This window comes from Lathamus discolor, chromosome 20, assembly GCF_037157495.1.
Source record: "Lathamus discolor isolate bLatDis1 chromosome 20, bLatDis1.hap1, whole genome shotgun sequence".
NCBI classification, from domain to species: domain Eukaryota; kingdom Metazoa; phylum Chordata; class Aves; order Psittaciformes; family Psittacidae; genus Lathamus; species Lathamus discolor.
Window position 1 is genome coordinate 3251968 of NC_088903.1, and position 27642 is coordinate 3279609.

General features: G+C 63.7%; 1 protein-coding gene across 2 annotated transcripts; it reads right to left on the reverse strand.

Annotated features, from left to right (window-relative positions):
* Positions 1–71: 71 nt before the first annotated feature.
* On the reverse strand, positions 72–27562 carry ARHGAP23 (Rho GTPase activating protein 23). Of its 2 annotated transcripts, none has more exons than XM_065699112.1 (24): positions 27293–27562; positions 15548–15727; positions 13190–13214; positions 12372–12464; positions 11894–11972; positions 11729–11783; positions 9861–11232; positions 8823–8978; positions 8586–8697; positions 8437–8494; positions 8171–8308; positions 7773–8072; positions 6643–6704; positions 6206–6336; positions 5917–6035; positions 5679–5834; positions 4976–5054; positions 4563–4636; positions 4349–4438; positions 4075–4200; positions 3893–3934; positions 3710–3803; positions 2290–2321; positions 72–2176 (listed from the first exon to the last, which is right to left on the reverse strand). In XM_065699112.1, exons 1-24 carry the CDS (start codon positions 27341–27343, stop codon positions 1172–1174), a joined length of 4629 nt encoding a protein of 1542 aa, XP_065555184.1. In that variant the 5' UTR covers positions 27344–27562; the 3' UTR covers positions 72–1171. The 2 variants fall into 2 exon arrangements, with proteins under 2 accessions (XP_065555184.1, XP_065555183.1); XM_065699111.1 differs by lacking the exon at positions 27293–27562 and adding an exon at positions 18327–18652.
* Positions 27563–27642: the final 80 nt, after the last annotated feature.

Here is a 27642-nt window from a genome sequence, read left to right on the forward strand (position 1 = left end):
AGCCCTGCCCTGACCACCACCACCCCCCCCCCCCCCCGCCCCAAGCAGTGACAATGAGGCAGGAAACCACCTCCTTGAATAACCAGTTTATTTCCAGTATATAGACCAGGACTGGAGTGGGATGAAGCAATGGAGGGGCTGTGGTTGGGGGTGTTGTGTTTTGGGGGGGGGGGGGGGGGTTGCACTTTTGCATATACCAGCTCCATGGCCCAACTCATACAACACGCCGGGGGGGAAAACATGCAGGAGGGGGTCAGAAGTCATCACTGGTCCAGCACATCCCCTGCTTGGGGCTGGCCCTTTCCATGGAGCAAAACAGCTTAAAAAACCCTTTAGAAACCCTCTGCGGTATCTTACAGCGCCGGGGAGTGTATTTACAGGGGGGGGAGTAAAGAAAAAAAACCCAACTTTACAGCAAATATTTGCAGAACGTATGAGAACGACACGGGGAAACAGTGACGTGGCTGGAGCCCCCCTCCCACTGACACCAGCCATGGCCCATGGCAAGGCTGGGGGGGGGGGGGGTCCCCGTGTCCCCTTCCTAAAGTGCTTTTAGCCTGTGGGGTGGGGTAGGAAGGGGAACGGGGCTGTGCCTTGTGCCATGTGCCTCACACCGGGCTGTGGCTCATGGGGTGCAGGGGATGGCAGCGTGTGTGTCCCCCCCCCTCATTGCAGCAGGGTCCCCTTCTTGTCACACCCAGCCCATGGGGGCACCATCCATCGGGCCAAGGGCCACCCCGGCTCAGCCCAGACCCATGGCACAGAGCACACCGAGGCCCCAGGGTCCCAAGCAGAGGGTCCCCAGCCCGAGCTCTGTAGGGTTCCCAGCCCAGGGTCCGCAGGGCTCCCAGCACAGGGAATGTCCGTGGCCAATGCAGCCGCAGCGCCCAAGGAAGTGCCAGCACTTCCCATTGCCACGGACACAGCAGAGCCTGGGGTGGGGATGGTCCCCATGGGTCCCTGGCGCTGCCCACCGCTGGGACATGGGACCCAGCCTGTCCCCAGGGCCACCGCCTGGCTTTGGCCCCGCCGGGACCACGGGGCCTTGTTAAATAAGAGCAGCTTGTCCAGAGCACACTTAAATACAGGAACAAAGGTGAGTCCTTAAGTTAAACCCTCTGGGTGATGGGGAGCTGTGGGGGGCACATCCCGGGGCCGGGGGGGGGGGGGGTCACAGACACTGTGGGAAGCGCAGGGGGGCCGGGGGACCGGGGCTGCCGGGGGGGCTTTTGGTACCCGCTGCCTCACCGGTGCTGCCAGGCTGTGCCAGGGGCCGGGCTTTGGTGGACTCCAAGCTGCTGAGCCCCGAGTCCTTGTCCCGGCAGGGTCCTGGGGCCACCTCCATCCCGCACGGCTCCTTCCACTCGTTGCAGTTGAGGTCCTTGATGCCGCCGGGCACCACCACCGTGTGCCGGCGCCAGCTGCTCTTCTTGCGGCGCGTCTCCGGGGAGTGGGCTCGGCGCAGCAGCACCCCCATGTCCTCGGCAGAGCCCCGCAGGCGCTGCCGGAGCTGCTCCCGCAGCGAGGGACCCCAGCCCTGCTCCTCCTTGGCTGCCACCGCGGGGTCAGCGGCCGGCCGGGGCCGCGCCAGCTTCCTGCGGGCCAGCGTGTCGCACTGGATCAGGCGGTGGGAGTTGAAGGAAGGGCGGCTCAAGAGCCCCTTGTCCTCATCCCCGGGGCCACCGTCCCCCTGCCCCAGCCGGCGCCGGGCGCCCTCCCGGCTCTCCGTGTCCGTCTCCATGTGGCTGAGCTCGCTGCGTTCATCATCCGCTTCCTCCCCGCGGCTCCCGGCCACCGACTGCACCTCGGAGCACAGGCTGCGGTCCATGGTGGACAAGGTGGAGTAGCCCGACACGATGGAGCGGGCGTCGGGGGCTGGCTCGGACGCGGCATCCCCGGGCTCCAGGGAGCTCTCCCGCTCCATCCCGGCCGGGCTGGGGACCACCGGCTCGGTGCGGGTGCCGCGGGGGGCTCTGCCATGTCCTGGCAGGGTGGCCGCGGTCCCCTCGTCCTCCTGCTCCCAGCCTGGAGCATCCCTGCGCTCCGCGTCGTCGTCGGTGCTGCTCCCGACACCCTCGGCCTCTCTCCTCTTCTTCCTCTTGCGTGCGGCGGCCGAGACGAAGGGGATGGCGAGGAGCTCCCGGTGCGACGGTGCCTTTCGCGACGGCCACGTGCCCTGGGAATGTGGTGATGCCAGGGTTAGGGATGGCGGTGCCAGGGTTAGGGATGAGCTCCATGTCCAAGCCATCGCATCCCTCCCTGCCAGCCCTCAACCCAGCACCCTCTTACCTTCGGTTTGGCGGAGCCGCTGCGGGTCAAGCCTGTAAAGCAGAGGGGAAAGCGGGGTTAACCAGGCCCCCCAGGAGATGGGTGAGTGCTGGGGAGGGGAGCTGTTGGGTAGAGCTGGGGGATGCTGCTCCATTCCCCAAACCAGGATGGGGACATGCTGGGGCCATCAGACCGGCTGGTAAACAGGGATGCCAATGCATCTGGTGGTGCCTAAAGGCTTGAGGGGCTCCAGTGGTGCCCAGCACCACTTGCTTGGCGTAGAACCCCAAAGTAAGGATTGGGATAAGGGGGATGCACACAGCCAGGACCCCAGCAACAGAACCCCAACCCTCCCATGGCCACAGGGCACAGAGGGGATCTGCAGTGAGCACGGTGCTGCCATTGCCACAACACCAGGATGGGGCACAGGGAACTGGATCAACATCACAGCCTTGGAGCGGGGTCTGAGATGGGCTGAACCGGAGAGGGCTGGGACTTGACCCAGCTCCCCAAGGTTAAGGGGTAAATGGGGACATGGGGGTGACAATCAGCCCTGGCCCCGCTGCCGCAGTGTGAAGGATAAGGACAAGACAACAGACACCCTCTCCCACCCCGCATGCCCCAGGATGGGGTTAACAGCCACTGACGATGAGAGAGGGGGAGGCAGAAAGGGGGTGCAGACCCTCCCCGGGGCTTTGAGACTCCCATACCCCAGTATCTGAGTGTGCTGGTCTTGGGATACCAGCGCCCATCACTGCTGGCGGATGCCAGCAGCATCCCCAGTGCTGCCACACGAACCAGCCCACAAGAGAACCAGGATTAAAGGGTTTGGGGGTCCCCAGGTGCTCAGCAGCCCCTGGGGCTGATGCTGGGGACCCTAGGGACAGTGGGCAGGCAGGACAGGACCCTCTTCCCTCCCTGCTCGCCCTCTCTCATGGTCACCCCGAGCAGTTAGTGCGTGAGCAATGCACCCAGAATCAAACTGTACCCGCTCTAGCTCTCGAGGAGGTCCGCTGGAGGAGGAAGAGGAGGAGGAGGAAGAGGAGGAGGAAGAGGACAGCACAGAGAAGTTCAAGGAAAGAACGTAAGAAATCAGTCGAACATCAAAGTCCCCAGGCTCTGGGTTGGCAGCATGGGCCAGAGCAGGGGTCCCATGGGCTGCCGGCTTTGAGAGGGATGGGGAGCAGCCACCGGAGAGAAGGTGATGGGACAGGACAGGGAGGTGGCCCTGCTGGCACGGGGGGGGGGATGTCCCCACTTTCCAGTGGGGAAGGCACCGGGATGTCCCGCTCCAGCACACCCGGGTTTGCCATGGCCACGGTGAGACGGGCTGGCTGCCCGTGGGGGTGCGAGCGTGGGGGGACACAGCAGTGGAGAGGGGCCTTGGGGTGTCCCGGTGCCAGGACCGGGGGGGACCAGTGCCACGGATGCTGCTCCTCACCTGCAGCATCGCCAGGTGCCGCGGTCCTGCCGATGTTGGGGAGCAGGTACTCGATGTTGGGCACGGACTGAGCCTCCTTCTCATCCACGGGGGTCTGCAAGGGGACAGTGGTCACCCCGGCTCCCATCCAGGCTCAGTGCCCCCCCTGCCCCACCGGGACACCCCCATGGGGACGGGACTCACCTTCTCGCCCTTGTCCTCCTTGTCACTGAAGAACCAGTCCGACTGTGGGGGGAGATGGGAGAGGGGTCATGGACCGATGAGGAGCTCGGTGTGACCAGGGAGCCCCGTTCCCCATTCCTGGGGTGCGGATCAGCCTCCCCTCCATCCGCACCGATGCCCAACTGCCCACCGGTGCCACTCACGTGCTGGATGAGGGTCTCCACGATTTTGTAGCGGTCGGGCATGTGCGTCACCATGTCGGTCATGTTGTCCTCAGATGTCCGCACCAGTGTGGGGCCGAACACCAGTGCCAGGTTTCGGGGTTCCATCTGCAACCGGAGCCGGGTTAGTGCCTGTTCTTTGGTGTTCACCGCTCCATCAGGCACCCTTCCCACCCCACTGCGGCCATGGCTCAACCCAAGGTGGGGATGCTTGAGGTGAGGCAGGGGTCTAGGAGAGCCCCAGGATGGGCAATACCTTGTTCTTCTCTGAGTGGTCAGCGATGGTCTTCAGGTGGCCCACCAGGAACTTGAGTGTCTCATAGTAGTGACCTGGCAGGTCCCGTATCTGTGGGGAGGGACCAGGTCACCTCTCGGCTCACCCCCTGCACCTTCCCCATCCACACCAGCCCTCAAAGTGCAGAGCTCCAGTGCTGTGCCCCCCAACCCCAGACCCTGCCCCATCTCCTTACCAGCTTCCGCAGCGTCCTCATCCTCTCGCTGGCATCCTCTATCCGGTTGGCCTCGATAAAATCATTGTACTTGTCTGAAAGTGGGACATGGGGGGGGTCAGAGCTGGGACAAGGGGACCGGGCACCCCCCCCCCCCCCTCGAGGCCAGGGACCCCCGGGTGCACCAGATGGAGGTGTTGGGGAGGTGCTGGTGGGGTCCCACAGCGATGGGAGGGACAAGGACAAGGGCTGGCCCAGGGGACTCATGGAGGATGGGGTCTGCAGTGCCTTGGGTGCTCACTGGCTCACTCTGTCACAGGGTCTGGGGGGGCCTGTTCCCAGCATGGGACAGGCACTGGGGATGCCTGGTGACCACCATGGCCATCAGCACAGGGTCATCTGTGGCCACTGATGGCCCCGGTGCAGTGACTCACCGTCAGTGAAGAGGGGCTCGGGCAGCTTTCGGAAGAAGGACTTCAAGAGGCTGCTGATGACGTTCAGGTCCTGCCACCGCTGTGGGGGGAGAGGAGGATGCTCAGAGGGACCACACCAGGCAAACCCGGTTGCCATCAAAGTCCCCAGGTTTGGGGACTTTGTCACCAACACCGAGGGGGGACCCCAGCCTGCGCTGTCCCCGTCCCTGCATCTGGCAGGGAAAGACCTGCGCCGTTGCAGCAATGTGACGAGATGCAAGAGAACAAATGCGTCCCCAGGCTGGCACCGACACTGCTGCCACCCGCCGCTAGGCGGCCCTGCCACTCCAGGGACGGTCCCAGCGATGGGGACAGGGATAGGGATAATGATGGAGACAGGGATGATGATGGAACGACAGGAATGATGATGGTGATGGAGACAGGAACAATGACAGAGACAGGGATGATGATCATGTTGGAGACAAGGGTGACGATGGGAACAAGGATGATGATGGGGACAGGGATGATGATCATGATGGAGATAAGGATGATGACGGGGACAGGGATGGTGATCATGATGGGGACAGGAATGATGACGGAGACAGTGATGACGATGGATTCAGGCATGCTGACAGAGCCGTAAGCCAGGACAACAACCTCCGAGCATCCCAGCAGCCTGGAGGCAGGGATGGGGATGGGGACGCGGAGCCCAGCCTGCCCTCACCTCGTCCTGCAGGTTGATCTCGGTGGCTCCCTTGTTGAGCTGCTCCTGCAGGCTGGACACCACCGCATTGTTCCCGGGCACGCGGTAGATGCCCATGTACTCCAGCCCCCGGTCCTCCACCACCTTGCAGCAAGCTTCGACGATCAGGGGGACGTTCTGCAGGGACAGGGAGGAGGTGATGGAGGTGCCAGGGCTGCGTATGGTCCCCAGAGGGCTGGCACTGCCACCACGGCTGTACCTTGTTGTCCGGGGCAGGCTGGCAGTCCTCCAGCCTCACGCCAAAAGCCCTGGGGGCAGATTTCTTGTTCTTCTTCATGATATTGATGCCCCACGGAGCTTTTTGGGAGCTGCTATCATCTGGGGAGAAAAACACCCGCAGCATCACTTGCTAACAAGCTGGGATAAAGGGAAAGAGCATCCCTACTGCCCTATAGATATGAACATGATGGCAGCCCAGGGGTGAGCCCTCCATCCTGGCAAAGCCCCTGGGTTTGCCGGGGTGTCCCACAGGCAGGGCTAGGACCTACCTTTCGTGACGGCCGCATCCTGCCTGGGGGACCGGGGCGCGCTGGTTCCCGTCTGCTTCAGGAACTCGGCTCGGATCCCCAGCCCACGAGGGCCCTTGGGTGAGGAGGAATCGGGCTTGGTGCCCGCGGGGCTGCAGGGAGAGCAGGAGGCTCAGGTGGAGCATGGCCAGGGGAACACCAGCCCGGCGCAAAAAAACCTCCTGGCATCTCTGCCCAGCATCCTCCAGGACCCCTGGGGAGCACTGAGCTGCTTTAAACCCTCTGCTCGGCACCAGTTTGGTTGAACCAGACCCTGCCGGCAGCCTGAGCGCAGCCGGGCGCAAGCAGCACCTCCAGCACCGCCCCGTCAAGGCAGGCGCTGGCTTTGCTCCATCACTTTACAATCGAGGTGAATAAAGCACTCGGGGTCTCGGTGCCCTCCGGCCCCGGGTCCGTACCTCACTTTCCGGTAGTCGTTTAACTTCTTGTTGATAAGTGCTTGGCTGGCAAAACCGGGGTCCTGGGGAGGCAGAGAGAAGAGGGGAAGGGAGAGCTTGAGCAGCGCATCCCAATGGAGGCCCCAGGCAAGTCCATGCTCTGCCGGGCACCACGCGGGGCCAGGCAGGACCAGGCAAAGGCAGGAGCAGGTCCCTGAAGTGCTGCCCTGCTGAGGTCTCCAGAGCTCCTTGCCACACACACGAGGTCCAAGCCGGATGCGGAGGCTCAGGGATGAGCACATCCCTCCATGGCACGCACATCTCCATCTGCCCATGCCAGGCGCACCCGCGGCACCACGGAGCATCCAAAGACACGCGCCTTATCCCTGTGGGGTGCTGCCCGCACGGTCCTGCCCAGCCGCACCAGCAGGTCCCCAGACAGCTCCAACCTGGCAGCACCATCCCTGCGCTGCCAGCACCACTGAGCACCCTCCAGAGAGGGGCTGTGCCACAGAGAACCAGAGACTGCACCGAGCTCAACGCACCCTCCAGGGCCGGAGCCTGCCACAACCCTGGCACAATCACAGCAACCAAATGAGGCCGTAAAGGCACATGCAGCTCCTGCGCTGGAGCCCACATCCTCGGGGAGCAGCTCTCCCCATCTCACACCAAACAACCCATCGCACAGGCCACTGCAAAGGGTCAGCCCCGACCTGGCACCGGCACCACACGGACACCGTACCCAGCGCTGCCAGGCAGCTCCCTGCCCTATGTCTCTCCATGGAAAGAACCACAACACAGCACGGTGAAGACAAAACACACCACGGCAGAGCCACGCGCGCTCCTGTCCCTCCACACAACCAAATGCTGCCGGTGGATCCGGCACCAACCCTGCCTGCGGCGCATGGAGCATCACTTCCAAGCACCCCGACGCACCCTGCCCTGGCCAAGGCCAGTGGAGCCGCGTTCTTCTTGGATGCCGCGGCACCATGAAGCCCTCATGCACCCCTGGGAGCACAGCACCGTGAGCTCCGCACCAGCCCGGGCTGGCCGTGGCCTGGGGAAGCAGCACAAGGCAAAGAGCCGGAGAGAGCCGAGGCGGTTAGTGCCGGGAGAGCCAGAGGCAGGCGGGAGCCCCATGTGGCTCTCACCTCGCCCTCAGCCTTGCTGTTCTCCCTGATGACTTTGATCCAGGCCAGCATGTCTTCCCGATCCTCTGCCTGAAAGAGATATTCACAGAAGTCAGCGGTCGTCAGGCGGAAGACGTGCTTCCTCTTGGTCTCGCTGTAGGAGATGTCCACCAGGCACGCTTGGATGCTGATCGGCGGCTCCTCCTCACCTGGGGCCGGGGCGCAGGTCACCGCCTCCCGCCTGTCCTTGCACAGGTACAGCGAGTGGGTGCGCAGCACGGCGAAGACGCGCTTCCACTGCCGGATGCCTCCACCGACCTTCTGCGGGGACAAGGGACGGGGCACGGACCTCAGGGATGCTCGACGCGGGGAGCGTCCCCGCTGCGGGGCCGGCTGGGCTCGGGTGGGCGCCCGCGTACCTTCCCCTTTTTGGTGAGGATCTGCTTGCAGTGGAGCCAGCCCTCCTTCCTCACGGCGCTGAACGGGACGTCCGAGAGGTCGGAGGTTGAGTGTCTTTTGGAACGGGCGTCTTCCGACGTGCCAAGGCTGTCCAGAGACTGTGAGGGGAGCAGAGGGCACCGTGAGGGTGATGCCTTCATGTTCCACCAGGGCTCCAGCCAGGCAGTGCGACCCCAGACCACCCTCCTATAGAGGTACCCAAACCTCAGCATCACACAACACTCACCCCATCGGTGAAGAAGCTCCTCAGCATGCGGAGGCTGGGGACCCGGCTGGGCATCCTCCTGGGGGGAGAGCAGCCCCCGTGAGTGGGATGATGGGGAGGGAATGGGAGCCATGTGGTGCTGGGGCTGGGAATTGGGGGTCCAACCCTACCTTAGGATCTTCCCCTCATCCCGAAAGGCATTCAGACCATCGTCGCAGGACTTGGAGCGCTCGGTGGTGATGGCCAGCAGGTAGGATGACCGGCGGCCAGCCTTGATGCTGCCTGCGAGGGGGAGAAGGGCAAAGCCCAGTGGGCACGGGGCAGAGCTGCGGGGTGAAGGGATGCTCCTGCTCATCCTGCCCCACACCATGGCTCCCGGGATGGTTCTCCTTCCCCCCAGCACTTACTGCAGTCCTGGGAGTAATGCCGGCTCAGCGCAAAGGCGAAGGTGGGTGAGGAGGGGCTGGTGGCAACGGCGGGTGCTGAGTTCATGGCACTGGAGACCACGGAGGAGGCAGGAACGTGCTTGGCCTTCAGGTCGATGCTGGGGCTGGTGGGTTCGTCTATGAGAGGGGTGGGCGATGTTAAAGGAGGGGTTGGAGTAGCGGAAGACCCTGCTGGGACCCACTTCTGGCACAGGGTGGGTTTGCACTGCCTGGGCTGGGGGACATGTTCCCATCCCCAGCAAAGCCAGGATGTGCCCAGAACCCTGCACAGAGCACACGTACCCCATCCCAACCCTCCCCTGGGGTCCCTTCCCTGCAGGCTGCAGTGAGGGATGGGGCAGAGCTGGTGGCTGCCCCAGATCCACTTGGGTCCCCATGGGCAGAGGTGGCTGTGCAGGGAGATCCCGAGTGAGACAGGGAGTGCATCATTCCATGTCTTCGTCCCTGCTTCGGAGCAGGGCAGGAGCGTACAGGGCTCCAGTTCACACCCAGTAAGAGGTACCAGGGGCTGGGCAGGGGATGCTGGACAACAGAGGGAGGGATCATTGAATCCCAGCCTGGTTTGTGCTGGAAGAGACCTTAAAGCTCCTCCAGCTCCAACCCCTGCCACGGGCAGGGACCCCTTCCACTGGAGCAGCTTGCTCCAAGCCCCTGTGTCCAACCTGGCCTTGAGCACTGCCAGGGATGGGGCAGCCACAGCTTCTCTGGCCACCCTGTGCCAGCGCCTCAGCACCCTCACAGGGAAGAGCTTTTGCCTTATCTCCAGCCTGAACTTCCCCTGTTTCAGTTTAAACCCATCACCCCTTGTCCTCTCGCTACAGCCCCTGATGAGGCTGCTGGAGCCCAAACCCTGGTACCCCATCACCAACACCTGCACCCCTGCTTGGGGACACCTCCATGGACGGATGCTCTGAAACTGTGCAATGCTCCCCGTCCCCACACGTGTCCTCCCTGGCACGGGACTGCCTAAACCCCCCTCCTGGAGCCAGCCCCACTCACCGATGAAGGGGATGGACGCCAGCGAGTCCTCGGGGGCCGCCAACGGAGCCACGCGCCGGCCGTGCCGCTCGGCTGCCGGTCTGTCCCCTTTGCCACTGGGCTGTGGCGGCTCACAAATGTCCATCCCCTTCACCCCCTCGGGGAAGACAAAGTTCATCTGCCGCAGGGGAACCGGCACCTTGCGGCCCGAGGGCGGCTTCTGCCTCAGCACCACCTCATCCCTCCGCTCCTCCGGCTGCTCAGGCACCCGGCTGCTCTCCCTGGATGCAGCGGGGACCGGCGGGGGTCCGGCGGGCGGTGGCACAGTGGGGACCACGCTCTCCAGGAGCGGGGTGGCCGAGCGCTGCGGGATGCTGAAGGTGGGCAGCCCACCAAAGGCCGGGTCACGGAAGGAGAGGGCGTGCAGCAGCCCCGTGCGGCGCTGGAAGGACGGGCTGTAGCTGCGGTAGCCGATGTACCCCGAATCATCCGCGCTCTGCAGGTTGGGCTGTGATGGGTGCTTGTGCACGGGCGCCGGCTCCCGCGAGGAAGAGGAGGAGGAGGAGGAGGAAGGCGTGAAGGAACCACGCGGGATGTGCTGCCCCACCGTGGTGGCGACCCGGCAGAGCCTCTCCCGGTCAAGGGGATGGGCGAGCAGCGCGCTGGGCTCCAGAGCCTCCATGGAGCGCCCGTATCTACCCAGAGCATGGTCGGAGCGGGCGCGGGGGGCCCAGCTCTCCCGGCTGGGCTGCAGCAAGGTGTCATGCGAGGCGCTGTGAGGCCAACCCCGGGGGGCCCTGGCCGAGCCCCCCAGCCGGTCCTGGGACACGCTGCGGGAGCGGGGGGGCATGGCGTGCCGGCGCTCCTCCGAGGCGCTGCGCCGCGGCTCCTGGCTGCTAAACCAGCGCGACAGAGCCTGATGGCATTCCTGGCGCCCCGGCACCCGCTGGCTGCCGCTCATTGCATCCCTGCGGGAGCGACCGGCCCCCGACAGCCCCCCGGTGCCCTCCTTGAAGCCGCAGTGAGTCCGGTGCTCCGGGAGGTGCTTGGGGAAGCTCGAAGGGGTGGCGGAGGGGATCCCGTAGCGGTCGGATGCGCTGGGGCAGGCGGTGCGGGAGAAGGAGCCCGGGTGGTGGCCGTGGGGTGCGGTGGGGCGCGGGGGGAGCGCCCCGGGTTGGGGCTCGTCGGGGCGATGCGCGGGGCTGCTGAGCGGGGATGCGGCTGCGGCGCGGTGGGGACGGGGGTCCGGTGGCTGTCCCGGGGGGGACTCGGCACCCCGGGCCTGGAAGGTGTACGTCTTGCGTGGGTAGCAGATAGGAGGGGGCTCGGGGATGCTCTGCGCCCCGCCAGAGTATGGCTCATTGCCCTTCAGGTAGGCATCCTGGGAATACGCCTGCGGAGGGATGGGGGGGTCAGGGACACGGCCCCCCATTCGCAGTTCCCACCCCATGAGCAAACCCCCCCACTGGGGCCAGCTGGGCAGGCCTGGCTGCAGCACCCCCCCCCCCCCCGCTTTTCCAATGGGGCCCCCCGCTCTGAGCAATGCTCCCATCAACACCAGCCCTTCCGCCTTCCCTCTGCTCCTTCCCAAAATACCCCGGCACGGCTGCCGGGCCCGGTTCTCCCGTCTCACTTTTCACAGCCACCGCTGACTCCGTGCCCAGGGCATCCTCAGAGCACAGGGCAGGCACAGGCTTCCCAGGGCTGTAAGACCCCCCCCAGTCCAATGGGAATGGGTCCCTCACACTGGGTGACACCCAATAGCAAAGCCAGGGGGGGTGGGTACCATCAGGGATCGACCAGCCCCTTGGGTTTGGGAGGGCAGGGATGTACAGGGAACCCAAGCCCTGGAATCAGCCCAGTCCCTGGTACCCACATGGTAAACTCACCAGTTGGAGGATGTCCTCATCCTTGGGCATGATGGAGAGCTCCAGCACATCATCACTGCAGGGAAAGGGGATGTTATCATGGAACCATATCATGGAACCCCAGACTGGTGTCTGCTGCAACGTGTCCAATCCATGTCACCTCCCAGCCCCAGGAAGGGGACTCACCTGTTCTGGATCAGCGCGATGACTTGTGAGTAGGTTTTCCCAATGATGCTCTCCCCATTCACCTTGACCAGCCGGTCCCCTGGGGAGGAGACAGTGTCACCACAGGCACACGGGGAGCTGCTGGCACGGGGCTGTCCCCACAGTCACTCACCGCAGGGTTTGAACATGCCCAGGGCTTTTGCCAGAGGCAGAGCCAGGTCCCGTTTGGCAAGAGGAGCTATGGGAACCCCAAAGCCAGCCTAACCCATGGGACCCCAATGCTGCTCAGAGCATCCCAGACCAGGGACAAAAGAGCAGAGCCAGGGGGAGGAAGGGGGAGAAAAAGCAAGGGTCGTAAGAAAGCAAGCAAAATAAGCAATGAACTCCCTGTCAGAGCAGGCAGAGCATCATGTGCACCACAAGCATCATGTGCATCGCAAGCATCCTGTGCATCGCAAGCATCCTGTGCATCGCAAGCATCCTGCGCATCACAACTCACCGGTGCGCAGCCCAGCCTGGTGCGCCGGCCCGTCCTCCCGCACGCTCTTCACAAAGATGGTATCCATGGGCTCCAGGCGGCTCCGGGGTGGACCTGTTCCCAGAGGACAGAGCACCAGGGAATCACCAACCCATCCCATGGCAAGGAGCATCCTTGGTCCCTTGCGGTACCCCCCTTGCCTGCCCCTGGGACGTGTGGGGCACAGCCCTGCCGTGGGCAAAGCTTGGGACAGCTCAGCTTGAAGGTCTGCTCCAACCTGGTTGATTCTAGGATTCTCCTCAGCGTGGCTGCAGCCACACTCCTATGCAAGGGTAAAAGCCATCGGATGCTGCCAGAAATGGAGGGCAGAGGATGGATGGCAAAGGGACCGTGTCAACAAGGGATGCTGAACCCCCTGGGGACCATGCGGAGCGAGGCCGGTGTCCTCCCAGCCCTAACGGGTGCTGAGTCCAGCCCCTGCTGCCTGCTCTGGCTCCCTGGGCCGTGTCACCCCAGGAGCACCGATGTGTTCTGACACCTTCACATCCACTCACGTCAGCACCAGCCTTGGGGAGGAGAGCAGGGCCATGTCCCTGTCCCCAGACACCCTGTGCTTGGCCAAGCTGCCCACCTGAAGGGGCCATGCCACAGCCCCTCTGGCTTCGGGACAGACCCCTCCTTGGGCACAAGGGCCAGTGAACATCCCAAGGGCTTTGGGGACACCAAAACACCACGGAGTTTCACCACCAGCCAGTGTTTAGGGCTGCAGTGCCAGCCAGTGGGGACAGTGAACTGTGACAGCCCCATGCGCCCATGTGCAGGGTCCCTCCGGTGCTCACCTGCTCGGTTCCCATTCTCCTCCTCCTGCCAAAACAAGAGAAACACATTCATTTGGTGGCCAGGACACAGCGGAGGGGACCAGGAGGGGACCCAATGGGTGCCAGCGCCATGAAGCCCCATGTGAGACCCACCGCAGCCCCCTGGTACCCAACTGATGGGGAAGGGGCTGGTTGGGGAGCAGGGGAGCAGCAAAGACCCCAGCCAGCCCTATGGTGGCATCGCACCCTTCTCCTGGGCCACCAAGTAGGGGAGAGCCTGAATGCCCGCAGTGGGGTCCTAGGGGAGGGATGGAGGTGGCCAGGGGCACCCATGCGACCACAGCACCCAGGCGGTGGCAGGGACCCCCCTGGGAAGGGGATGGGTTTGAACAGGCATCCTCAAGGCTGCAGTGGGCATTGCAGGGGGGTCCCAGCATCCCATTCCCAGCCACGGGCAGGGAAAGCCCTGGGAGCCAAGTGGATTTGTCCCTTGGGATGGGAACTGGGAACTGCATGGGTGGGCTCCTGCCCCGCATCCTCCCATTGGGATCCTCCTATAGAGCCAAGCTGGGGCAGCCACATGGGGCTGCACCCACCGTGCTGAGCACCCAGCCCTGCCATGGAGCCCGCAGCATCCTGCCTGTATCCCAGGGAGGGACCCAAGCACCAGGAAGGGGATTTTTGCCTCCACAAGTGCCGGATCCTGCTGTCTCCAGGGAAGACACAGGCTCAGCTCCAGCCAAGAGCAGGGACACAGCCCCAGTGCCCCCAGGATGAGCAGGTCTCTCTGGGGTGCTGGGATGGGACCAGTCTCCATCCCAGTGAGGGGGCTGGAAGCATCTCTCCGTTGTGGGAAGGAGAAGCCTCATCCTGCAGCCTCGGCACCCACCATTGCCTGTGCCGCGGTGCCACGGCAGGCGATGGGGACACCGAGAGGCCCTGGAGGCACGGCCTCACCCACTCCCTGCCCCTCCTCACCCTGCGGCACCCAGCACCCTCCCTGGCCCCCGGGGCAGCCCAGCAGCGCCGTTGCCATGGCTGGGGCTGAGGCACGATGCGGTGAGCAGGGCTCTGCCGTCACCCTCCCGGCTGAGTCAACCCCACCGAAACTCAGCCCCCGGACCTGGCTGCCCGCCGGCACCCATGGGTGCTGAGCCAGCCGCACCGCACCCTGCCCCGCCGGCTCCGGCTGCCGGCAGCTATTCCCAGTGTTCCCAGCATCTTTCCAAGAGCATCTCCTCCTCCCGGCGCTGATCCGGATCCTTCCCACGCGGCCCCGTGTCCTCCTGCCCTGGTGCCCAATGCAGGCATCAAGTCCTGGAGGATGCTTTAGGAAGTGAAGGGGGTCCGTTCACTCCATCCCCATGGGCAAAGCTTTTCTGCTCAGGGCCGTGTTGCCGGTGTGAGCAGGGAAGTGCAGGCAGGATTTAGGGAAGCAGGATCAGGAGCCTTGGAAAAGCGCCGTGACTGAGGATGCTGAGTGGGGATTCCAGGGAACTGCTTCTCCCCACCCTGTGACTCACTTCCCACCGTGGTTCTCTGTGGGGAGGAGGCAGCCAACGGCAACCCATGGGGCAGCCAGAGCCGTGGGGCTGCGAAGCTCCGGGGTGATGGGAGCATCCAGGTCTGCTCACCCGGGAGCAGGGAAAGGGCTGAGATGGGTGATGCAGCCCCCAGACCCTTCTCCCTTCATCTGCATGAAGCTGCCACTGCAGAATATGGGGTGAGAGGAGGATTTTAGACCCCTGGAGCTTGGAGCTGGATCATTGCCTTCAGGTGCGGAGGGCACCACGGTCCATGCTGGAAGCTGCTGGGTGCTTTGGCATGGTCCCTCTATCCCAGTGGAAAGGAGCTCTCTGGATGAGCGTTCCTTAATGGCTCAGAGGGTGCAGGAGGTGATGGCCAACCCAGGGTTGATCCCTCCAAAAGGCAGCACCCAGGAAGGGTCCCGGCTGCAGCCACTGGGTCCTGGGACAGATCCAGCCCAAAGCTTCCAGCCAGGAAAACTGGGAGCCAAAAATGGGAATTGCAGTGCCGGTGTGCGGTTCACTTCAGCTTGAGCAGCATCCCGCTGTGCCAAGCCTCCCACTGGCCTCGGGGGCTCTGAAATGCCTTTTTCCTGCCATTCCCAAGGATGCCAGAGCCACGTCCGGAGCTGAGGGATACTCTGCTCCCACAGCCAGCCATGTCCCTGCCAAAAGGCTTCGGGACATCTCCAGAGGCACTGTCAGCTTGCTCAGAGCACATCCCCAAGGGCTCCTTCATCCCAGGGGACCCCAACCAAGCAGGCAATGGACAGCCCCATTCCCAACCCTTACACCACCATCCTGCATCCCAACAGCCCCAGGGGTCCCTATGGGGGGGGGGTCCCAGCCCTACCTTGGTGCTGCAGTGCACCGCCGACTCCGGGGGGTAGACGATGAAGTGGCGCAGGGTGAAGCCGAACCCCCCCTGCGAGCTCTTCCGCAGCAGCACCGTCTTGGGGCCCACCCAGGGGAAGGAGCCCTCGGGGGGCACGTTGGCGTTTGGGGATGCCCCATCTCTCCGGCCTGGTGTCGGCTGTTGGGGGGACAAGGAGGAAGGTGTCACTTCTGGAAGCGGGGTACAGGCAGTCCCCCCCCCCATGCCTGCCCATCCAAAGCCACGCGCTCGGGGCTGGGATCTGCCCAGAACTCTCAGGAACCCTTTTCCCTAATCCCAAGGAATTCCAGGTGAAAACCAAAACTCCTTGGATGGGAACTTTTGGGATAGAAAGGAAATTAAAAGGGGGGGGGGGGTGGAATGAGCCATGCCTGGGGGTCTGGATGGGACCCAGGAGGCAGCGCAGCAGGATTAGGGATGGGAGCGGATGGGGGAGTTGGGGACAAAAGGTCCCTTTCCGATGACGCTGTGGTAATAACCTCGGGCAAGCCGGAAAGAGCCGCTGGATGAGTGACGCTTCCCGAGACAGGGCAGGGACCTGGCACCGCGACGGGTGCTGGCAAAGGAGCCTGCCTGGAGCAGCAGATGGGATCAGGAGGGCCACGGCTCCATCCCAGTGCTAGGATGGGAAACACGGCCACGGCAAAGCCATGGGCATCCAGCCTGGCACTGGGAACAGAGCTTGGAGACAGCAGGAAAACAGACACCTTGGCTGAGCCCGGGAGGGTTTGTAGCGCTGCCCTGGTGAGGGATGCGGCTGCACATCTGGCTGCACATCTGGCTGCACATCCACCAGCCCTGCTGCGGCAGGAGCAGCCCCACGGCCAAAGGGAGCAGAGGGCCCTTCCCAGTGCCCCGGCAGCACCGATTCCTGCTGAAACGGGAGAACCCAGCACCCTGGAGCTGCAGGGCCAGGCAGGGCAGTGACGGGCAGGCAGGACGGGTCCTGCACGAGCGGGATCTCTTTCCCCACCGCAGCAGCAGCAGCCGGGACTCAGCCCATCCATGAGGGTGTTAAAATTCAGGCGCTGTCTGGGTTGAAGCGATGGATGGGGAGCAGGGAGGGGAAAGGGACACACAAAGGGACAGTGGCACAAAACAGCCTTTGTCTGTGCGCTGCTGAGTGGGCCTTTTCGCTGCCGGGGGGGAAATGTGACAGCAGCTCAGCAGGGCCAAGGCTGAGCCCCCGGTGCCAGCACGTCCCACATGGCCCCACTGTTGGGGGTCCCGTCCCCATGGGGATCAAGGTCTCCATGGTGAGGGCACAGCTCTGGCACTGCAGCCCATGAGGCATCAGCCTGGCACAGCATCCACTCCATCACTGCCAGGCCCAACCACAATGGCTTTGGGTGCTCGCAGACAAGGCCAGGTTGGACACAGGGGCTTGGAGCAAGGTGCTCCAGTGGAAGGGGGTTGGGACTGGATGAGCTTTAAGGTCCCTTCCAACCCAAACCAGGCTGGGATTCTCTGACACCACAGATACCCCAAAACATGGCAGAGAGCAGCAATGCTCCAAACACCAGCACTGCAGAGCCAGACACCCCCCCCCCAGCCCCCAGCACCATACAGGGGGTAAAGCTCCCCATGAGCCCTCAAAGCCCCACTTGGTGACCCAAATCCAGATGGCAACGGGCGCCCCACACTCCCGGGGGAACCCCCATCCCTTTGCCCCGGGGCCATCCCGGCGCCTGTCCCCATCTGCGCCCTCCATTGTGTCCGTGGCTGCTGGATTATTTTTAAGCTGACAGCTGAATGTGCCCGGCTGATTTTAACCGGCACAGACAAGCCTCGGAGAGGGCAGGATCAGTGCAGACACCACCACAGCACCGACCCGCAGGGATGGGGATGCGTCCCTGTGCTCACAGCCATGGCCATGGCTCTATCCCGAGGTTCTGTAAGTCATGGAGGAGGAGGAATCACTCGGGAACGCTCCCATCCCACAGGGACCCAGTGCCCTGATCCCGCTGCCAAGGATGGGGGTTTGCCTTGCCCTGATTAAGTGTCCTTTGGGATTGTCGCAGCCTCAATGTGGTGGTTTTCCCACTCCAGATCCCTTGTACTCCCCATATGATAGAGGGAGTCGTCCACTGCAGAAACCCAGGGACCCTGCAAACCATCCCAGACCGCCGTGCCTCAGTTTCCCTCTTCACCCACCCCATCTTGGAGCTTTCTGAACTGCAAAGCCCCCAGTGTGGGCTTGGACGTGCCCCTAACTTGGACATCCCCGCAGTGGGAGATGCTCCAGCTCCCCCAGCAGCGGGCTGACACTTGATTTGTCACCTCAGCCATTTGTCCCCAGCACCCCGTCCCCCATCCCCGCAGAGGCCAGTTCCTCCCTGGCTTTTTGGCTTGATTCTAATTGCAATTAGGGCCAGACAACCCTAACGCCTGCGAGGTCCCTTGTCGTCCCCTCGCCAGCACCGGTGCCACCTGCACGCCCTGTCCCCATGCCACCTCGCTGCCCCACGGACAGGCAGAACAAAGGAGAGTTTTCTCTGCACCCCGCGGGGCAGGATCCAGCCCCACTCCCGGACACGGCGAGTGGGACTCAAACACCCAGGCACAGCCCTGCGCTTGCCGGCAGCTTCCAGCCCTGCACCGGGGAAGGAACCGGCACCCCCGACCCCAACCCAGGGGACACAGCGCAGCCCCCGCTCACCTCCCTGCAGCCCCAGCGGAGCCCCCCCCCCCAGCCCCTTCCCTCCCGTCCAAGCCCACCGCGAAGCTCGGTTCTCACCCGGTGGCACCTGCGGGTGCGGGGCTCTGCGGGGCCGCGGTGCGGGCTGCCCGCAGCGAGCCGGCGGAGGCTGCTCAGCCACAGGCAGCGCGGCTCGGGGGAGCTGCAGTCCACCCCCACCGGCCGCTCCAGCCGCCAGCCCCTGCCCGCTCGCTCCACGCTCCACAGCCGCTTGCTCAGCACCAGCACCGGGCTGGGGGCTGGAGGGGGCCGGGGGGAGCCCCGCAGCACCCGCCGGGCCCCCCGAGCCCCGCTGGCAGCGCTCTCCTCAACCATGCGGCGAGGGGCGAGGGGGCTCAGCCGGCAGCCGGCGCAGGCACGGGCTCAGCCATCGCCGCCTTCCGTGGCTGCAGCCCTGAGGTGGGACGGGGAGGGTGGGATGGGAGGGTGGGATGGACGGAGGGAGGGACGGAGGGAGGGAGGGAGGGAAGGAGGGAGGGTGGGGTGGACGCAGGGTGGGATGGATGGATGGAAGGATGGATGGATGGATGGATGGACGGAGTAATGGATGGAGCAATGGATGGAGGGATGGGTGGAGGGATGGATGGATGGATGGATGGATGGATGGATGGATGGATGGATGGATGGATGGATGGAGGGATGGATGGAGGAATGGATGGAAGGATGGATGGAGGAATGGATGGAGGAATGGATGGAAGGATGGATAGAGGAATGGATGGAGGAATGGATGGAGGGATGGGTGGAGGGATGGGTGGAGGGATGGATGGAGGGATGGATGGAGGGAGGGAGGGATGGATGGAGCAATGGACGGAGGAATGGACGGAGGAATGGACGGAGGGATGAATGGAGGGATGGATGGAGGAATGGATGGAGGGATGGATGGAGGGATTGATGAAGGAATGGATGGAGGGATGGACGGAGGAATGGATGGAGGGATGGACGGAGGAATGGAGGGATGGACGGAGGAATGGAGGGATGGACGGAGGTATGGATGGAGGAACGAAGGGAGGGATGGAGACAGTGATGACTGGAGGGTGGGATAGACACAGGGTGGGACAGAAGCAGGATGGGATGGATGGATGGATAGATGCATGGATAGATGCATGGAGGATGGACAGCCACACACCCCGGATGGGGCTCCAGCCCACTGTCCCCCTGTGCCTGCGGTGTCCCTTTGCCAGGACTTTCCCTTTTTCCCTTCTTTCTTTCTTCCAGGTTGCTGTTTTCTGTTTTCCAATCTGCCCCTTCCTCCTCCATCACCCCGGGGCAGCATCCACCCTCAACGCTTCCTCCTCGCCCTCCTCCCGGCCCCTTCCTCCCTTCCTTCCTCCCTTCCTTCCTTCCTTCCTCTGCTCACTCACACAGGGCACCAGGCGATGCTGGGGATGGGGAGGGGGACACCCCGTGGGTGCAGCAAGTGTCCTCCCTGCTTGGTCACAGACAAGCCACCAGTGGGCTCTACAAGGGGGCTTCCAGTCACCCCTGGTCCCCTCTGTCCCACACAGCAAAGACACATGCACAGCCCCAGGCTCGGCTGCTGCAGCACCGCAGGGACCAACACAGACCCTGTGGCAAAGGGCGATGGCTCCAAGGCCATCAGGCACCAGGAGGCAAACCAAGAGTTCCCCCCATCTCCCATTTTGGGGGATACCCAGGGCTGCAGCGCCTTTGTTGCTCCCCATGCACGGAGACATCAACCCCTACGGTTCAATCCTGGCTCCCCTGAGCTGAGCCGAAACAGGGGATGAATATGGAAAACGGCAGCACCGTGGTGAGCACGGACACCAGAGCAGGGCGATGCCTCCCCCCTTGTCCCTGCCCCTGTCCCCGCTCAAGGGGGTCCCGCGCCGCATTCCTGCCGTGCTGGAGGCCGAGGAGAGGCACATGCGGCCGCGCCGGGACATGCCGGGCATTGCTGGGATTGCAGCCCGCAGCCCTGGGGCCAGCGTCCTGCTTCCCGTGGCCCCTCGGCTCCTCTGCCCCCTCCGCTCCACCAGCGGGACCAGCACGGTGCCATGCACCCAATGCCCGCAGCCACCAGCGAGGGGACAGTCCCTGGGGACCCCCTGCGTGGTGGCAGTGCCTTGGCATCCGCAGGATCACAGAACGGTGTGGGTTGGAAGGGACCTTGAAGCTCATCCAGTTCCAACCCCTGCCATGGACCCCTTGCACTGGAGCAGCTTGCTCCAAGCCCCTTTATCCAACCTGGCCTTGAACACTGCCAGGGATGGGGTATCCCGCACCCCCTGCACTTCCCAATGGCATCCAGCAAAGTCTCCCCTGGTCAAAGTGCCAAGGTTGTGGCCCCAAACAGCCCCACTGCTTACTCCAAGCCCCGCTGAGGGCTGGCTTGGTTGCTTGGTGACACCATGACACCATCCCAGCACCTCCGTGCTGGCAACCCAAGGAGAAACTGAGATGGGAAAAGGCAGGAGCTGAATCCCTGCCATTGCCATCTCCCCCTGTCACCCTGTGTGCCTGCTGGGGGTCTCCCATAGGAGCCACTCCGGTGTGTCCCAGCAGGAAGAGCTGCCTGAGACAAGGATAACAGAGCTGAGGGTGCGAGCAGAGCCCGGGGGGGGAGGTGGGGGGGGTGGGTAGTGGGGGGTTTCTTTTAGCTAAGGTGGGGTAAAAAGCAGCTTGCCACAGAGGGATGGCTCCATCCGGGATCACCCTGGGACCAGCGGATGTGATCCTGCCACTTCCACTCACACCTTCCCCAGCAGCACTGAGCCCGGGGCAGGGGGGGAGGCGCTGGGGGTCCCTGTCCCCCCAAAGTGGGGGGGGATCTCGGGGAGGATGGGCCCCAGGCTTGTTCCTGCAGCCCAAAGCAGGAAAGGTCAAGCAGCGTTGGCGGGGGCAGATTCCACCCCTTCGGAATGCGAGCGCTCCTGGACGCCTTCCAAACCCCTTGTGTTTTGCACAGGAGTGTCCTAAATACGCAGCCAAACAGGAGCAAGGGGGAAAGGCAGCGGCGTTCCCGGCATGCCCCGGCACCGGCACACGCTACGGGAGGCTTGGGGACGCGCACCCATGGGTGCCGGTGCCGGCATCGCCTTCCCTGCCTGCTCTCCCGGCCAAACCCACTGGGAAACTGAGGCACGGAGCAGCCCAGGCAGCGCTGCCCTGGCTTTGCCAGCCTTTCCCAAGGGGGTCTCCCTGTTCCCCACCTCCCTGCCCCATGGCTGCTGCTCCCACCCTGCCCAGGCCATGGGGACACCCCCAGGATGGAGGTGGTGGTCCCTTTTGGGGGGGACACCCCACCACATCCCAGTGCCACCAGCGGCAGCTGTGGGGCCATCACAACCCCTGGCACGCAGCGAGGATCACGTCATGCCTGGGGCAGGAACAGAGGACAGAGGGACAGGCAGCTGCCGGTCCTGCCGCCACCACGGCGTGCTGGGATCGGCCCCAGCATCCCTCCTCCAGCACCGCTTTCCATGCGGGAAGGAGTTTTTATCCCAGCACGGAGCCCCACAGCACACAGGGAAGGGAGGGGACGCAAACATTAATCCCTCCCGAACGGTGAGCTGGGATTAGGGTCAGAAAAATGAGGTTTTAATAGGATTTTTGGGGAGGAGAAAGCCGCCTTGAGACAAGAAGTCATTCCCAGCCCTTGGATGGCAAAGCCATTACTTGCTCCCACTTCAGGTCCCCCCAGCACCCTTTGGTCCCAAGCAGCATCTGGGGAGGCATCACCCCAAAGGGAGCCAAGAGCAGGGGCTGCCTGCACCCAGCCCATGCACCCCAGGGCATAGTCCAGCAGCAGGACGTGGCCATGGGGATGTGGTGCAGCAGGGGGACAGCACGGAGGTGACGGCGCTGGGAGAAGCCAGCCCCATCCTTCGGGATTACCAACCCCACGAGAAAGCGTTTTAATTCTCCTTAACCCAAACCAGGGCTGAGGAGCTTTGCAGCTCAGCAGGGATTTGGGGGGGGGGGGGGTGCTGGCTTGCTTGCACACAGCCAGCACATGCTCCCGGCCCCCCGGAATGCCCCAGCACGGCTGCATCCCACAGGGAGATGCTGGGAAGCGGATGCACATCCCATGCAGAAGCAGCAGTGGAGGCAGCAACACTCAGTGATGCAGAGAACCCCCCCACAGGCGCCTCCCAATAACTGCCAGCAGGCCCCATGCCACATCCCAGCCTGGGCAGGGACTTATCGGGATGGATGCTCCATCCATAGGCAGGGTGGGAATTCTGGGGATGGTTTTTGGTTGTCAGGGCTGGGGATGCCCTGAGCATCCGCTACGATGCTCAACAGATTCCTCCCTTCCCACCCCATCACTGCACCCAGGCCAACCCCACAGATGTCCCAGTGGAATGGGGCATGGCCACCAGGACAGCTTGAGTGCCATCCTCATCCTCACAGCCAGCTCCGGGGATGGCACAGGATGCGGGATGTGCAAGGCTTGGCAGCACTGGACCCACTGCCAAATCCCATCCCACACTGGGACCATGTGCTCGGCTGGGGAACCGCATCCCCATCATCCGAAGCAGCCAGGACAGGGGGGCTGTTTCCTGGGTGACACCAAGCCAAGTGCTGAGGAGGAGGCTGGAGGAGCCACAGGCCGGCTCTCGAACATTCCCCCCGCTCCGCTCTGGGTGTGAACGTGGGGAAGGAAATCGCCTTGTTCCTTCCCAACACCAACTTTTATCTCGACAGCGTCTCCTTCACAGCCCCGCGCCGGGTCCCCGCTTGGCTCCATCCTCTCCTGGCCACATCATAACCAAACTGAGCTCCCTTTAGCAGGATGTGGCTCCAGCTCGGCCCTCTCCAGCACCCAGCACCACATCTCCAAGAGCCCCCACAGGGCATCCCTGCCAGCCGGGATGAGGGGACACCACATCCCTCCCCGTGGGGCCACCATCCTGAGGCCTCTTCCTTTAAGGGCATCCCCAAACCCCCTCCATTCCCCATCCTGTGTCCCCCAAGTCCGCAGGCACACGGCTCATCCTTAACACACAGCACCATGGGGGGAAGTGGCTCCACGGGCACAAGGGATGGGATCCACACCAGGTCTGAGCTCAGTGGGGATGTGCCCAGTGGCCCAAACCCTGCAGGAGAGGCTGGGAAGCACGGAGCCAGAGTGACACCGAGGAGGTGACCGAGGGTCTGCCTTCACCCCCAGCTCCTCATTCTCTCCCTGTCCTAAGTGGTGTTATCAGCAGCGAGCCCTAGAAAAGGACCAGGATCCCATTTCCTGTTTTTCGCATGGAAACCCTCAAATAGAAGCTGGCCTCATTATTGCAGGTTTTCGGGGCCCTGTTTTTTTCAGCAGCACTAACAATGAGCCATTTCCTCCGGCGGCTCCGAGAGGCACCTTACACTCCGCTCCCGCTCCTCCACGGCGGAAAATCCTACCCATGGAGGTCAAGGGAAGGAGCTGCCGGCTCCTTCCAGCCTCTGCCCTGCTCAAGGCCGGGGGCCCGGGGTGGGGGCCAGGGCTGCGCACCCCTCGCATAGTGGAGGGACCCCTTGTCCCACCCTGGGGTGCTGCCTGTGCACCAGGGATGGGGTAGAGCACGGTGGGGGGATGCTCGGGGAGGGGGATGCGCACAAGGGACAAATCCCGCATCCCTCAATGGATGGAGGAGATAAAGAAGCCTCCCTCCAGCCAGTGCGAGGACAAGAGGCATCCTTGGGTACCACCACGCTCTCACAGCACCTCCTGCTCTGCTGCAGCCCTAAAACCCAGCGGTGCTTTCCTGCCATTAGAAGCAGCCCCACATTCTTCCACAGCCTACGCGCATCCATAAACCCAAGGGCCAGCCCGGCCCCCCCTGCTCCATCACCTCCCCATCCCACCCAGGGACAGCAGCATCCTGCCCCTGGTGCCACACCAGTCACCACCAGCCCCGGCCCCCCGCCTCGCACGGCACTCAAAGAGCCCAGTGTGTGCCACAATAGCACAATTGTCCCCCAGAGCCATCGGGCTCCATCCCACCCGCCCCGGGGCTGCCCCACGCGCTCGGCCACATCAAGGGGCCCACTGTTGCCATCGGCCTGGCTGGGTGGGGAGAAGGCAACTGTGGGCACCCCCATGGCGGCACCGTGGGGTGACAGGTCTGTGGGTGCTGCTATGGGGGTGCCAGTGATGGTGGGTATCTTACAGCAGAGCCCTGGGACCTGCCTGGCTGCATATCAGGGGGGGGACCCAGCTCCGGATCGGGAATTATGGCTGGAATCTAGTCCCTATCCCAGTCTGGACACGGCTCGCTGCAGCCCCAGCTACCTCCGGCTGCAGCAGGGTCTTAACCAAGCAAAGCACTTGCAGGCAGAGGCGAGGGGGATCCTGCTGGATCCCATGCTGGGGTCAACACCCTCATGGACAAAGCCATTCCATTACGGCCACTTGATGACTCCCAACCACCCTTTTCCTTGGGGAGAGCCCAGCTCCAGCTCCCATTTTGGGACCAATCCCCTATCCCAGCCACATCAAGAAATGCAAGGGCTGGGAACCACAGGGCATGCAGCTGATTCGACGTGCCGGACCACGACGCCGCGGGTCTTGCAACACGTCTCGCTGCGGCAATTAGGGAAGACTTAATGAAATCCTGGGATAAGCAGCCACGGAAAAGGGAGTCACAGCCGCTTTGGGTGCTCGGAGCCAGGGCTGGAGACATCTGGTCCATAGCCAGGAGGTTGGCGGCAGGTTTAAAGCAGCCACCCTGCTTTACAACCTGGGGCATCCCAAGGCGGGCCGGCTCCTGGAAAGCCGGATGGGTTTGGGAGCAGGAGGCAGGGCTCAGCCCGTGCAGCCGGCCCTGCTGCTCGCGGCCCAGGTCGATATTTTCCAACTTGAGAGCTTAAAATAGGTCATCTATCTCCATTCCTTTTTAAATCAGGTCCTGCTGCCTGCTGAAGACAAACTTGGTTTATTAATGGGATGGCACCGACCTGAAACCTAAGCTTTTTTGTCCCCTTTTTAATGAGAATAAAAAGCCATTCCCTGGAGCTCAGGAGCTTCCCAACACGACCCCCTCATCCCTGTGTGGTTTTTTCCCCTGCTCTGCTTAAAGTGGGGAAAGGCCCCAGAACACAGCTCCGAGGCCCCTGGATCCGGTCATGCAGCTCCCACCGCACCACCGGTGCCAGCCCCAGTCCCAAACCAAGAGCTGTCACCATGTCCTCCATGCTTGCAACGTCAACCCCCCCCCCCCCCAGAGACCACAGTCCCCGCTCCCTGCAGTGGTTCCTTGGCACTTCACACTGCAGATGACAGCACCCGGGCAGCGCTGCCAGCCCCGGGAGGCTTTGGGACGTTAAACATCACCCATCAGTCCCCCCGCGGTGCAAGAGACGGGTGCCAGCGGTGCCAGCACATGAGACAGGTCAAGGTTAAAGCCACAGCAGCAGCGAGGTCAGAACCCTTCTTGGGGACACCACGGCTCCAAAGCCCCCCAGGGTGGGCAGCCGGACCCCGGGGTGGCATCAAGCCACGTGCCCCAGCGCGGCGCCGGTGCCAGGTTTTGCGCTTGCGAGGCGGGATTGCGGCACCGAGCACAGGCTTTTCCTGTCTTTCAAGTTCAGGGCTCAGAAAGAAAGGGAAGGGAAGGGAAAGAAAAGGCATTAAGAAACTCAATTTGCCGAGAGCACCGGTAAATAGGGACATGGGGACGGAGGCAGAGCCACATGGGGATGAGGGCAGCATCCACTGGTCAAAGGCTGGGGGACAGGGGGGTGCAGCCCCGCGGATGGCCGAAGGGCTGGATTTCTGCTTGCTCAGCACAAAGTCCTCGCTGGAGGATTGCAAAGCGCCTTCCACCACCGTAATAACTTGCCCCCAAGTCACCCAGAGCCCCAAGTCACCCAGGGGGGCAGAGGTGGGCACCAAGCAAAGCCCCTACGTTAGGTCCTGCCCACCCAAAAGGGCAGATTTCACCCCAAAAAGCAGCCGAAAAGCAGATTTCAAGAGCGTGGCAATTCTGACTGCAAGCGCTCAGTGGTACGGAGTAAGCAGGGAGGAATCTGAAGAGAAACCATGATTAATGCTCAGCCGCTGCAACGAGCAGCACTCCCCATATCTGAACCATTTCGCACACCCCAATTAATCCTTTGAGGCTGGTTATTAGCCCCATGGCCGGGCCGAGGAAGCCGAGTTCAAATAACCAGGAACTGAGGAACAGAGGCCGAATTCAGCTCTGGGGCAAGGACGTGCAACCTCTGCTCAAATCAGCCGGCGTTGTGCCAGCCCGGCACCGCGGCCGCATCCCCGGCTTGCCCCCCACCACCGGCCCCCAGCGCCGTCCCCATCCCCACCCCACGCCTTCGCCGGCCTTTGGCATGAAATGGGCAGGAAATGGGGTTTTAGACGACGGCTGGGCTGGGCTTTCTTGGCACCACGCTGCTCCCAAGGGAGACGGGAATGGCCCCAGCGCCTGCAGGGCGATGCCGGTGCCCACGCCACGGGAGGAGCATCCGAAGCGTGGGGCAGTGGGGATGCAAATACCTTGGAGGCTGAGGGCCTGCTTGAAGCCCTGTGGAGGGGCAGGACAGGACCTCGAGGGGCTATGGGCACATTGAGGGGGGGTCTCTGCCTGCCCAGTGCCAGGAGTTGGGCAGGGATGGAGTTGGCAGGGATGGAGCAGCCGGACCCAGAAGGAAAGAGCCCAGCCAGAAGTTATGGAGGAAACACACGTGGGTGTTTGCGGATCTTGTCCCACCAAAGGGAAGCCCAGCCCCGAGGTCTCGCCTTCAGCCCCATGGCCGGATCCAGGCGCCTCAGCCCCACCGCCCTGCCACGACACCGCTGCGGATGGTCACGGGTGACGAGTCACCGCGGCCACCATCGCCCGTGGCACACAGCCCTGTGAGCGGGACTGGAACCCTCTGGTCCCACCGTCCTTGACCCACTGCCCCAGCCCCATGGCCCCCGAGGAGCCCGGGCATCGCCCAGCCCTGCTGCCGGACGTCGGCGCCATGCCAGCACCCCCAGTTCCTCCCAGTTCCCCCAGTCCACAGCCTCCCCGCTCCACCCGGTATCACCCAGTGCCGCTCACCGCGAGGGAGGGCGGCGGGATCCCGACCAGGCAGAAGGCGATCCCATTCATCGGGGCGCGGCGGCCGGGCTCGGCTCGGTCCGGCCCGGCTTAGCAAGGCTCGGCTCAGCTCGGCTCAGCTCGGCTCGGAGCAGCCTGGCTCAGCCCGATGAGGCTCGGAGCGGTGCGGTCCCGCCCGGCCCCGCACGATCCGGTCGGGTTGGGCTCGGCTCGGCTCGGTTCGGGCTGGCCCGGCCCCGGCCCCGGTTGCGGCTCCGCCTCCTCCGGGCGCCCGCGGCGACGGGCGGGGCGCGGCTGGGACCGCCCCGACGGGAGGGACCGCGGGCACCGGAGCGGGGCGGGCACCGGGA